Source organism: Peromyscus californicus, unplaced genomic scaffold (assembly GCF_007827085.1).
Source record: "Peromyscus californicus insignis strain IS unplaced genomic scaffold, ASM782708v3 Scaffold_5__1_contigs__length_169319896, whole genome shotgun sequence".
In the NCBI taxonomy this organism is placed as follows: domain Eukaryota; kingdom Metazoa; phylum Chordata; class Mammalia; order Rodentia; family Cricetidae; genus Peromyscus; species Peromyscus californicus.
Genome location: NW_026294573.1, coordinates 9,957,389 through 9,970,921, shown reverse-complemented (window position 1 = coordinate 9,970,921; position 13,533 = coordinate 9,957,389). Strand labels below are relative to the sequence as shown.

General features: G+C 50.2%; 1 protein-coding gene across 3 annotated transcripts in view; it reads right to left on the bottom strand.

The window, feature by feature from the left end:
• The window catches only part of Ctnnbip1 (catenin beta interacting protein 1), a 109,946-nt gene that overhangs the window by 71,511 nt on the left and 24,902 nt on the right, over window positions 1-13,533 (bottom strand). For 2 of the 3 annotated variants that reach the window (XM_052717344.1, XM_052717341.1), the window contains 2 exons: window positions 7,892-8,012; window positions 7,216-7,306 (listed from right to left, as the gene is read on the bottom strand). In XM_052717344.1, coding sequence (XP_052573304.1) covers window positions 7,216-7,306; window positions 7,892-7,987 — 187 coding nt within the window. In that variant the 5' untranslated portion in view covers window positions 7,988-8,012. Of the gene's footprint in view, window positions 1-7,215; window positions 7,307-7,891; window positions 8,013-8,564; window positions 8,685-13,533 lie in introns of all 3 variants that reach the window. The other variant, XM_052717343.1, reaches the window with a different exon arrangement.

Sequence of the window (13,533 nt, the reverse complement as noted above, 5' to 3'; positions counted from 1 at the left end):
AGGAATTTTAACATCCCCTTCAGGATTCTACAGGTACCTCACTCATATGTACACACACCTTCCACACAGCACACATACACACATAACCAAAAATAAAATAAACCTTAAACAAAACAAAACTTAGGAGCCAGCAAGATGGCTCAGTGGGTGAAGTCACATGCAGCCAAGCCTGACAGCTGGTATCCCATCCCTGGGACATACATGGTGGAGAGAACCAACTTCCACAAGTTGTCCTCTGACCTTCACACACACTCCATGACATGTGCATGCATGTGTGCGCGCACACACAATTAAAATATAAAAAATTTTAAAACGAAATAGAACCACAACTATGCTATGTAGGCCATTTGGCTACAGTGTGGCATTTGCAAGCCAGAGGCCTGCAACACCTGGTGCTCACTAGGTGCCCTGTACTGTGTGTGCAGCAGTAGGGCATGAAAAGCCCAGAGTGGGCACACTCAAAGTCAGCTGCAGGTGCAGGGGCCAGAGCAGCAAGACAGCAGAAAGAGCCCCCAATCTCCTACATCCCCTAGGTGACACCATGTAACCACTTAAATTATACCTGGTCCTCAGGTGATATGCTGCTGTCCTACTTTAAAAAAAAGATCTTAGAGCACAGCTTAGTAGTAGAGCACTTGCCTAGCGTGAGTGAGGCCCTTGGTTCAATCCCCAGCACAGAAAGCAAGGAAGGGAGGGAGGGAGGACAGAGGGTAGGCGGTCAGGTGGTCAGGCAGGTGAATGACAACAAAGCCCACTGTGGCCTGTAAGCCATCCCTAAATCGGCCTTAACATAAACAATGAGGATGTATAAATGCTGCTGGTCAACATCTGTCACATCTGGAACCCACACTGGGTAACTCTAAGGTCTTGAGCCACTCTCTCAGCCAAAGAGAGCCATGTCACAGGGCTCTGGTGACACTCCCTGGGAGAACCCTTGTGTATTTCTTTGCAAGGAACTTGGCACAGAGAAGGAGCCTAGTGAATGCTTGCCATTATGATGATTAATAGCGGAAATGAGATCCAACAGGAGAGACTGGTCAATAACTTACGATAGACAGATGCTGTATATCATGCAGTGACCAAAATGTCTTCTTGAAAATTGCTAAAGAGCTCATGAGACTGCCTGAAGTAAAAACACATATGTCGCCGGGCGGTGTTGGCGCACGCCTTTAATCCCAGTACTCAGGAGGCAGAGCCAGGCGGATCTCTGTGAGTTTGAGGCCAGCCTGGACTACCAAGTGAGTTCCAGGAAAGGCGCAAAGCTACACAGAGAAACCCTGTCTCGAAAAACCAAAAAAAAAACAAAAAAAAACAAAAAAAACCACATATGTCTTAAACATGTGTGTGTGTGTGTGTGTGTGTGTGTGTGTGTGTGTGTGTGTGTGGTGTGTGTGTGTGTGTGTGTGTGTGGTGTGTGTGTGTATGTATGCTTTGACGAATATTGAAGTATTCATGCTGTGAAGTCAACTCTGATAGAAGTAACCGCTTAGCTTGTAAGAGGCTGTGAGGAGGCTAAGAAGAATATGAAGAAAAGGAAACAGAGTCCACAGCGACAGTAGAATCCAGTTCTTTAAGCTCATCTGCTTCTCCTCTCTCATTTCTACAGTGACCATGCATCACTTCAGGGCCAGGAGAGACAATCGATGCACACTCGGTGGGATGACACCGATGAGAAAGGGATGTTCAGCACTCTGTGGCCTGCTTCAAGAAGCTGCAGCCCCAACCCCCACATCTCCCACCCCTACCATGTCTGCAGCCGGCCCTTTTCAGGAGGACCAACTTCCGAGTGAAGCATTGATTTCCTTTGGTTCAAGGCAGAGTTCTGCCTGGCTGTCAAGTCGCTTGGCCATCCCTGGGGACCAGGAGACAGTACTCACAGAATTCACTGCCGCCCTCACTCCTAGCCCCAGAACCTGCTCAATCACTGTACTCAACCGTATTACCAAGAGCCTGGTGGGGTCCACACAGCCACACCTAGATGCACACCCAGAAGGAAGCCTCAGTCCCAAGCTGAAGGAACTCAGCACCGGGTCAGCAGAGGGCCTAGCCCAAGCCGCAGGAGGTAGGGGTTGAGGGCAGAGTTCCTGAGCCTGCCATGCAGAGGCGGACACAGCAGGCTAGGGCGCAAGTCAGTCACTGACTGCTAAGGTGTGGGTGAGGGTACTGTGTACGGGCAGCAGGGGGCCACTCAAAGACTCTAACCCCTTTAGTACTGTTTCTTCTGAACCTTCAAAAGTCACTCTGGCTATGGGAGTGGAGAGTGAACCAGAAGACTGAGATCAGTCAAGGTGCCAGTGAGGAGCCAGGCGGCGGCGCACACCTTTAATCCCAGCACTAGGCAGGCAGAGACTGTGAGTCTGAGGCTAGCCTGGTCTACCACAGTGAATTCCAAGACAGTCAGGATAGCTGCACAGAGAAACCTTGTCTTGAAAATGCCACTTAGGACCTCTCTGTAAAAACTGAGTTAAAAGGTAGCTGGACAGACGGTTCACTGCCTAAGATCACTTGCCGCTCTTGGAGAGGACACCTGGATTTGATTCCCAGCACCCTCATGGCAGCTTAAAACTATCCATAACTACAGTTCCATAGGATCTTAGGATCTGGCGCCTACTACCAGCCTCTGCAGGCACCAGGCACACACATACATACAAAGAAAACATACACACAAAAATAAATTAAGCTGTAGCTTATTTTAAAAACATGACTGAGCTAGCTGGGATGGGGAGTGACCAATTGGTAGGGTGTTTGCCTACCATGCACAAATCTCTGGATTTGATCCTCAACAACATGGTGGTGCATATCAAAATAATCCCAGCTCTAAAAATGTTCAAATTGGGTGGGCACAATGGTTCAGCAGGGAAAGGCACCTGCTGCCAAGCTTGAGAACCTGAGTTCAATCTCTGGAGCCCACATATAAGAAGGAAAAAACTGACTCCTGATCCTCTGTCTCCACATGGGTGTCATGGCAGGCAACACACACACATAAATAAATGGAAAATTTTTTTAAAAGTTTAAGATCATTCTCAGCTACAAAATAAGTTCAAGATAAGACCCTGTCTCGAACACACAAAAAGCCCTTGACAACTGGGACTGGAGAGATGGCTCAGAGGTTAAGAGCACTGGCTGCTCCTGCAGAGGCCCTGCATTTAGTTCCCAGCACACATGCATGGTGGCTCACAATCATCTGTAACTCTAGTTCCAGGGTATCCGATGCCCTCTTCTGGTCTCTGTGGGTACTGCAGGCATATGGTGTACATCTATCCATCCATGTACACACACAGAAAATAAAAATAAATTAATCTTAAACAACAACAACAACAACAACAAAAACCTAAGAGAAGAATTCAAACAAGAAGGAGAGGCCGAGGACACTCTGGGAGCATTAAGGCAGGAGGATCAAAGCCCCTAGGAACAACCACAGTGTGGAAATAAGTCAAGGCTGTGTCCTGCCCCTGTACCTGGTGAGAACCCAGGTGGAGAAGCCGGTCTGGAAAGGAGGAACCCAGTTGGACCTGCTGAGCGTGTAGGGCAGGGGCTGTGTCAAGACAGTCAGATGAAGCTCTGGGGATTTGGAGCGGGGTCTGGGCTAAGGGTATATTTGGAAGGTATTGACCTGAGGCCTATGGAAGTCATGTGAAATAGGGTAGAGAGGGAAGGGGTAGGGGGAAGACTGAATCTAGAGGCACCAATACACTGGAGAGGACAAGAGGAGGGAGGGGAGCACTGAGGACGAAGGAGAGGAAGGAGGAAGCTATAGTGATCTTTACTTAGTAGAGACCAGCCAGGCTGAGAATTAGGAGGGGCTGCTGCTGTACAGTATTGGAGGCCACCAGGCCCCTGCTGAGACCATGTGGTCAGTGCTTAGGTGCAGTTTTCTGCCCCAGGGTCTTTCCCAGCAAATGCCCATTCTCTATAAGCACAGCTAGATTGTGGGTAGAGAACCACTCAGGTACCAGCCCCCAACTCCCACCCCAGTGGGCAACAGTGTAGCTAGATGGCAGCTGGGTTCCCAGGGGGCTGGGAACAGAGGCTGAGTGCTGTCCTTTGGGTGGGTCTGCCTCAGGACCTCTGGCTAGAGGGACAGTCCAAAGGAAGTTGCTGGAAGTCTTCTCAAGCTTGGGGAACCCTAGGGTGGAGCCCTGCCATCTGCTGAGAGACAGAGCCACCTAGTGGACAGAAGGTGGCAGATCGCTCACACACACACACACACACACACCCATGCCCATGTCCAGGTTTTGGCCACCTAGGCAGAGAGCAGGACACCTTGGTGCATGAACTGAGGTCAGCTCTGCCAATGGAGAAGGGGGTAGGTTAGAATTTTACTGGAGATCCACTCAGCCTCCCAGGATAGACGGAAATACAAGCTCCTGACCTAGACTATATACTAGATTGGGTTCTCTTAATAGGTGTTTGTATGTGGTTTGTGACATAGAAAATAAAAGAAGGTTTGAGGAGATCTTCCACGTTTGGGTGCCTTCTGACCCCAATTCACAGTCCTTGAGATCCCAAGAGCCTCCTGAAGAAGCATTTGGTCCAGGTGGTGTGACTTCCAGAGGTAAGGGCAGTCCACAGGGGCATCAGCAGTACAGATCCTCTACGTCCTTTGTCTGATACGATTCTTCCCCAGTTCAGGAAACGCGAGTTTCTATAGATGCCACACACCCAGGAGGCCCCAGATTCCAGAGTGTCTATGGATGGCCACACCCACCTGCCCACAGCTGCTTCTGGCTGAGTCGGCAGTTGTGGGGCCAGGGCAACACAGGGCAACAGTGAGGTCACTGTGATGACCTCTTTTTTTTTTTTTGAGACAGTCTCACAGAGCCCAGGCCAACCTCAAACTCACTATGTAGTCAAGAATGACTTTAACTAATCCTTCTGCTTTGCCTCCCAAGAGCTGGGTCACAGGGGTGTGCTACCACCCATTTATTTGGTGTTGGGGACGGAACCTAAGGGTCCATGGAAGCTAGGCAAGCACTCTACCATTGAGCTACATCCTCAACCTTAACTGTGACCTTCTTCAGCAACTTAGCGAACTATACTGTACTCTCAATTGTTGCTTCAGCAACATGAGTTTGTGTGTGTGTGTGTGTGTGTGTGTGTGTGTGTGTATGAAATATATATGGTTTATTAAAATAGAGTCTCATAGATCCCAGGCTGGCCTTGAACTCTTGCTAGGATTAAACTGTGCACCAACATGTCAGGCTAAATAATGTAACTTTAAAAATGTATTTGTCTTATTATCTTTTTAATTATGTGTATGTGTGGGTCTGTGTATATGAGTGCAGGTGCCTATGGAGAGCAGAGATGTCAGATTACCCTGGAGTTACAGGTGTTCTGAGTTCTCTGATACGGGTGCTGGGAGCTGAACTCAGGTCCTCTGCAAGAGCCGTACTTGTTCTGCTGGGCCATCTCTCTGGGCCACTATTTACCTTCTTAAGGGCAAGTGGCTATAACTCAATAGTAGAGTGCCTATCTAGCATGTGCAAGTCCCTAGTTTTGATCCCTGCTTCCACAAAATGTATTTTTCACTTCTTATTATAAAAGCATGGGCAACATACAAAAAACATTTTACATAACTTGCTAACTTGGAAAGTGAAAGTCCATTATGAAAACCTACATCCAGTCACTATATTCTATCAAGGGGTGCAGGCCAGCGGTAGAGCACAGTTTAACATGCATGAAGCCCCAAGACTGATCTGCAATACCACATAACCATTTTTCCTATTAACAGCTCAGTATGTATCCCATTGGCTTTTCTATATACATACGTGATTGAATGTATGAGGCAGTGGACATGTGGTGGGTGTTGCCTATTCTGACACAGACCCACAGCTTCTTTACTTTTCTTATTAAGGGCATGCCACTAGGGACATTTGTACTGAAGACTCAGAAACTCAGTAACTCAGAATCATATGGGAGGCAAGTATGTTCTGGGAACTCAGAAGTCTGAAGTTTTCTGGTAAACATGACTTCAAAGCTAGGAGAGGGAAATCCAGACCAGCCACAGTGAAGGAAAGGACTCATCCAAGAGACAGTGAAAATGTAGGATGGACTGTACACACACTTGGCCTTGGTGCTTGTTAGCACACAGCACACTTGAGCAGGCACATCTGGGCAGGCTATGTATGAGACGTTTACGGTCCCAAATTGCTCTGAGTTAGCAGAGGTTCCCTGGAAGATTTCTGCTGAGCTGGCTGGACCACATCCAGCACCAGTGCTGTGGAAGCGGCCCTGAATCAGGGCCGAGCCCACAACATGCAGGATAACCAGGGTGGCAGTCCAATGTGCTGGACTGGCTCCTCGTCCCCGTCAGCAGCCTCAACACAGCAAACATACTCTGCTGTGGTGGCTGCCCCTGCCTGGACTTGCCATGGGCCACTAAAGTATCTTCTAGCCAAAAGTCCCAACAAAGCGTGAGAAGAACAACAGAGAAGGAGCATGAGGAGATGCTGCTCAGAACGCTGTTACAGTGTCAGGCCGAGCTTTCAGAGAGGGAGAGCCTCCATAAGCAGCCAAGGGACATGGAGCTGCCCAGCAGCCTTGTCGGTGAGGAGCAGGTCTGACTCCTGGGCACCTCTGTGTAGTCAAGGGCAATGAGTTACTGCTTCCAAACCCCTGCCTGCTAACCGGAACTAACACAAGTAACAGCGGTCAACTCTCAAATGATGTATACGGATTCCTGGGCACAGCCCCTGTTGCCCAGTAAACACACACGGGACTTTTGACCATGAGGGTCCTAAGAACTCCCTTGGGCACATGGAGACATCCGGCCCCTTGAGCTGCCCCTTCCTGCTAGTGCCAGAACCACCAGTCACTGCACAGCTGTGCCCCACGGGACAATGCTATCAGAACACACTGAGCAGTCTCACTGTCCCTGAACTAGGAGCTGAGTGGACAGGGGTCAGGCTGAAGGTTAAGGAATGCAATAATCGGACCCTCTGAGGTTACACAGGCCCCAGACATGACTATCTCCTCTTTCCTCCAGGCCTGGGAAGGGATCTACCACCTGCCTTGTTGGATCCTCGACTCCTACCTGCGGAAGGGGATGGACCAGACCGGGGTGGGGGTGGGGGGGTGGGGGGGGCCCTCTGCCTGTGGATGAAAGGGAACAATAGCCTCCTTTTTCTTCCCTAACCCCCCAGATCGTCCATTCAGCTTCGTGGAGAACCACTGTGCGCTGGGGAGGGCTTGGCTGGCACCTGGCCCCTGACTTACCCTGGTCGATGGAGTGCTGCGGCAGCTGACTGAGCTGGCTGCTGACCACCCCCGCGTAGGTGCGCAGGAACTCTTCCTCGTTGGCGGTCAGCTGCAGACGAGAGTGCTGTGGTGAGGGGAGCATGTGCCTCCCCTCTCGCCCCCTGCCCTCTAGTCCTGGTATGGCCTTTGTAGCTTCCCAGCAATCAGACCTGTTTCCACCCTGACCACCAGGTCCCTGAGCTCACATGCCTTACCACTCACTTTGAATCTAGACCACTGTCTACTCTGGGGTAGAGCAGGTATGAAAGTCGGGCCCTGGCCAGACACAAGCAGCCAATCAGCCATTCCAAATGCCCCCATTCCCTTTCAAAAGATGTCCCTGCGCTTGCTTGTCTACTGCCCTCCTCAGTGGCCACCCTGCCAAGCTGCCCCTCACTTGCTCCCAGGAGAGAAGACTCTCTGAGGTCAGTGAGGGTCAGAAAGGAAAGGAGTCCCGGCTCAAAATCAACAATGGAGTGGAAAGACTATCTCAGCAATGCCCCCCAAACTGGACATGCTGGGCTCTGTGCTTGGGGAGCCTGAACTAGCCCAACAGTCTTCTCCCCAGTTCTTGGAGACCCAGGAGGTGGCTGCAGCTGCTCTGTCCCCCTTCAGGGCAGCAGGTACCCAGCTGCTTGACATTTCAGGCACTCACATTTGACCCCATCTTCCTCAGCATGAGCAGCACGCGGACCTTCTGTTGAATGTACATCTCCTCCGGACTCTTACCGGGTGCTCCCTCACGGTTCATCCCCCTGGCCCAGCTCTGGGGACTCCTGCAAGCAGAGGGGAATTGAGTGTTATGGAGAGAATGCCAGGATGAGATATACTCTAATACCGACACCCTGTAGGTGATGTGGCCCTTTCTCAAATAGGCCCTCCCCAGTAGGGACCTCATCTCTGACAGCACAGAAGTCACAGAAGTAGTGGGTCCTCAATACCTCTTTACCTGAGGCCCAGGCAGCACAGCTGAGGAGCTCTTATTCCAGAGCAGAGGCTGCAGGGAACAGCCAAGGTTTCTGTTATGAGTCACAGGAGAGATGAGGCATGAAGCCCCAGGAGTTCTAGGTTTTCAATGCAGGCAACATGCATAAGAAGTAAAAGGAATTGATCAGAGGTGGCTTGTTGAGGCCTCTGGCTCAGGAAACTGAGATCAGTGATGGCCCCCAAGGCAGTGACATCACCTTGTGCAAAAGCCCCTACTGAACTCAAGAGGCCAGCTACTGGGAAAGGCACCAGGGAGTCCCTCTATGGGGATGGCTGGTCCAGGGCTATGGGGCCAAGGCACTGGTAGGGCTGTCACTGCCACCCTCACAAAGCCACCCCACCTGTTAGAGCGTAGCTCCTGAAGATAGCTGTGAAGGCCAGCGGCTGTGTCCAGGTGTCTCTGGCCTGAGCTACAGCCAGTCCCAGAAAGAGAAGCCCGGAGCCTCCTCCTGCAGAAGGAGCTGGGGGAGAGGAGGCAGGATCTAGGGTTTGGGTTACACACTTGAACTCCTGGACAAGTCAGAAATAACGCAGCAGCTGGTGGGGTGGAGCCTCAGTAGCCCTGCTACCAAGGAGCTGCACTCGGGGAATGAGGGAACCCGGCTGGCAGGCTAAGGACACTCCTTACACCATCTACTCCCAGTGGCCCATGAGTCCAAGACAGGGAAATGCTGGACAAGGCAATACTACATGCCAAGGGCGTACCCGGGAATGTGCCGGAGCCTGGGCAACAGCTCCTGAGTATCTACTCATCAGCTGCTCAAAAGCCTATTGGGGCCCTCGCCCCGACAGCCCACACAACAGGTTAAAAACCTGGCCAGCTTGGGCTGACATCATGTCTGTATATTTGACACAGCACAGGACTCCTTCTAGAGTCTTCTTATCCACCCTTGGAGCCCTAGAACCAAGACTCCTTTCTTCTATGGTCTGCCCCCTTCAACTAACCCTGGGCTCAGAAAAGGGCTAAAGTAACAACCAGGGGCTGGGAAAAGGCACAGTGGCCTCGAGTACAGTCTCCAGGGCACACATCAACCTGTGGATGGCCCTCACTTCCTGCAGGGCCCAGCAGGAAAGCAGGATTCTGGGGGAGCTCTCCTTCATTTGCCCTGTTCTCCCTCTAGCACTGATGGTCTGGGGACGGACTGCACGTGGCTTCATGGTGATCTCTGCCTGGACCTTGAGTATGGATGCTGTGGCCTACATCTCCTCCCTGGTGCTTCCATCTGGACTACTATGACCTTGGCCTCATAGCCCACTCACATCCTCCATTGTGCTTTCCCCTAGAGTGGCTAGAACAATCTACGTAGGTCAGGAGAGATGACATCCCCACACCCCTGCTAGTCATATCTGAAAATACATTTCCTAGTCCTGGCTGGTTGCCTACGAGGCCAAGTGTGATCAGCCCGGTTCTCTCTGCAACCCAGCTCTCCCTGCTCCTCTGCTTGTCAGCCTCTGCATTAGTAGCCATCCCCTGAGTCCAGAACTGGCTTCATCTTGGCCTCCACCTCTTGTCACACAGCCCTGTCTCACTGTCCTGGTTTTCTGAGTGTCTTGGAACATCTGTTTACTGTCTCTTCCTTCTCCTGCTGTGTCTGCTCGGGTTGCCCTGTCCTCCTGGAGCCTGGTGCCTAGCAGACTCTTAATAAGTACTGCCCACCTGGCTGAATGGAACAGGGGAGCAGTCTTTAGTGTCTGAGATTCCCCCTCTCTACAGTACTCCTACCAATTCAAAACTAATGTCATTGTATTAAGAGACTTAAGTACGAACCCTGAGTCCTGCAAATTTTACTTTCCCAAAGGACTCTTCCTCCTGAGCCACTGTGACCTCCAGCAAACATCGGAAGTATTCCATGGAGCCTTCAAGCTGGGAGTCAGAGTTCCCATGAGCAAAATCTTCCAATTCTGTCATGTACTCAAGGGCTAGATTTTAGTAGGCCATCCCCTATGAAAGATGCATGACATGCAACAGACCAGCCACTAGGTGCCGCCATACACAAAAGTTTCCAAGGGAATTCCTTCTGTCAGTCCCCTGGGAAGCTCTCACAAACCACACTCCAATCACAGTGGGTTCCAGGAACTCATATCTGTTCACTCAGAGAGCTGCTCCTACAGGACGGACAGGGGTCTGGTTAGTGCTGCCGTGTTCCAGGACGGACAGGGGTCTGGTTAGTGCTGCCGTGTTCCAGGACGGACAGGGGTCTGGTTAGTGCTGCCGTGTCGGTGCCGGCTGGAGGAATGTCACTGTGCAGTCATTTCCCACCAGGTCTACATTACAGAACGCTGTCCCACAGTTCCACCCCTCCACATCCCGTAGACTGGCGTACCCTATTGTCTTCAGTCCTGCTGTGAGGTCTTGGGGTCTGCAGCAGGAGGGCTCAACCGGGTCTCTGGAGCCAAGTCATTCTTACTTTAACACACTTTGCCTGGCACAAGCTGTTTCCTAAACTTCAGAAGAATCCTGACTTAGCATTTCTAAAAATTCTTGTCATCTAGTATTCACCATGGTGCACACGTGAAGGGCAGAGAGGACCACTTTCAGGAGTCAGCCCTCCCCTAGGGACTGAACTCTGGTGGGCGAGTGCCTCCACCCACTGGTGATGTCGAAGCTCTGCTTTGCTGACCCTGCCTTGCTGTCGGCCAGGAAGGAACGCCCAGGGCTGGAGCTGGGAGAGAAAGTGGAGCACAGGTCCCTGCCCTTCACATTCCAGACCAAATGCTCCAGAAAGTGTCCTAACTGATGTCATTCTGTCCTAATTCGCAGGAAGGGTGTCAATGTGAAAAAATTAATAATTGAAGAGAATAAGTCATAATCATCTCAGACAAATGGCTGCTGGTGTGCCGCAAGCATATTACAGTGTGCTTAGATTTGTTGGAGTATGTTATTAAATTTTCATCACAATTCTGTCAAGTACTACATTAATGTCACTGGAGGATTCCTATTTTCCCCTGTAGGGATCAAGAACTGGTCTCCATTAAAATGTGCTTAAATTACATAAGCTCAAACTGCAATTAATTTAGATACTAATTATTCATCCAAGCTCAGATCGAAGAATCAACAGTAACAATGCATCTCAGTGATGGCTTCAACTGTTCCCACACACACCTCGTCCCTAACACAGGACAGCGCTTCCCTTCCACTAAGACAATTTCTCGGGAGTCAGAGATGAACCAACCAGAAAAGGGAAAATGGGAAGACACAACAGGCAGCTGTCAATTATGCAAATGAAGGGGAGGGGAGAGGTCTGCGGTTTTGAATCTTGTGGTGACAAACCACATGTTGTGTCTAAGTGGTGCCACGCCAGAAAATCCCATCTGACGGACTCAGTGCAACATCAAGGGTCACGACACACAGGCAGACACTGCACGCCCGGACAGCCGGTGGCTCTCAGCCTGTCCCTCCGCTGCAGGAAGCATGGCTGGTCAGCAGAGAACAATGCAAAGTGTCCCAGTCACTGTGCAAGACCCACAGGGAGGGAACTGTGAAGAGCACGAGCTGAGATGAGTACTGAAGTGTGGGGGACATCAAAGACATCGATGTCACATTCCCACCCAACCTCTGCAGACCTCCAAGGACCAACTGATGGCACTTCAGAATTAGGAGGCAGTGCAGAAGCCAAGAATGTGACCAGCAGTGGTCGGAGGCTGGGAGGTTAGTGCTGCCCATGTGGGTCTCTATCAGTGCTGATAAGAAGCCTGACAAGCTGGCCTCTCTTCGACCTGCCTGAGTGGCCCTGAGTACAAGTATAGCCCCTTGTGCTCATTTTTATTTATAAACCTGAAGCTAATGCTGTTTGCACACTCATGTTTATAAAAAAAAGTATCAGTTTATAACTATAGGGGTCTTGCATCTGCTTAGAAAACTGTCAAATAAACTCAAGCTGTGCCAGACCACAGGATGGGTCCTTCAGGGCCACAAGGGTCACCACTATTTGCCTTCCATTTTGTCCACGTTAAAAAATACTAGGAAAGCCAGGTGTGGTGGCTCTCACCTGTAATCTCAGCCCTTGGGAAGCAGAGACAGGAGGATGCCACAAGCTTGAAACAGCTCAGTCTATACACTGAGTCCCAGGCCAGCCACAGACAGACAGCAGTGTGACGATATTGTGTTCCCCAAAATATTGTACACCCTAATACACTTATCTGGGGCCAGAGAACAGAACAGCCACTAGATACAGAGGCCAGAAAATGGTGGCACTCACGCCTTTAATCCTAGTCTTCTAGATGGATCTCTGCGAGTTCAAAGCCACACTGGAAACAGCCAGGCATGGTGATCCATGGTGTAATCCCAGGAAGTAATGGCAGAAAGCAGAAAGGTATGTAAAGCGTGAAAACCAGGAACTAGAGCTGGTTAAGCTTTTAGGCTTTTGAGTAGCAGTTCAGCTGAGATCCATTCGGATGAGGACTCAGAGGAAACAGTTTGAAGAAACAGGATCAGCTGAGGAATTGGCAAGGTGAGGTAGCTGTGGCTGGTTCTGTCTCTCTGATCATTCAGCGCTCACCCCAATACCTGGCTCTGGGTTTGTTTTTGTTAATAAGACTCTTTAAGATTTATGCTACACAGCAGCATACTGTCAAAACTCCAAAACAAACACACACCATGAGAGCTGGACATGCAGACTCCTATCTGTAATCCCATCACTCAGGAGGCTGAGACATGGAGGATTTCCTCTAGCTTGGAGCTACTTTGGGCTACACAGTGAGTTTCAAGTCAGCCTGGGCTATAAGTGAGAACTATATCAAAAATATTTGTTGTTTTGACATAGGGTCTCTCTACATAGCCCTGACTGTCCTGGAACTCACTCTGTAGACCAGGCTGTCCTCAAACTTACAGAAATCCACCGGCCTCTGCTTCCCAAGTGTTGGGATTAAAGGCCTGTGCCACCATGCCTGGGTCAAAAATTTTAAAGCATAGAAACAATTGTTTTTTTGTTTTTTTTTTTTTTTTTTAGGAGCTAGGTATAATGGCACATGCCTATAATCCCATCACTTGGGAGGCAGAAGCTGAGGGATCAGGACATTCAAGGTCATCCTCAACTACACAGTGAGTTTGAGGCCAGCCTAGACTACAGAAAACCCTGTTTCCAAACTACATCAGGCAACACAGACAGACAGACAAACACACACACACACACACACACACACACACACACACACACACACACACACCCCATAAGGGCATGAAAACCAGGGATGTGGCTCAGTGGTAGCATGCACAAGGCCCTGAGCACCATCTGCAATGCACCACAATAACAAATACCTGCAACTTTTAAATGCATACATATTTTCACAGGATTTATGTAGACAGAATAC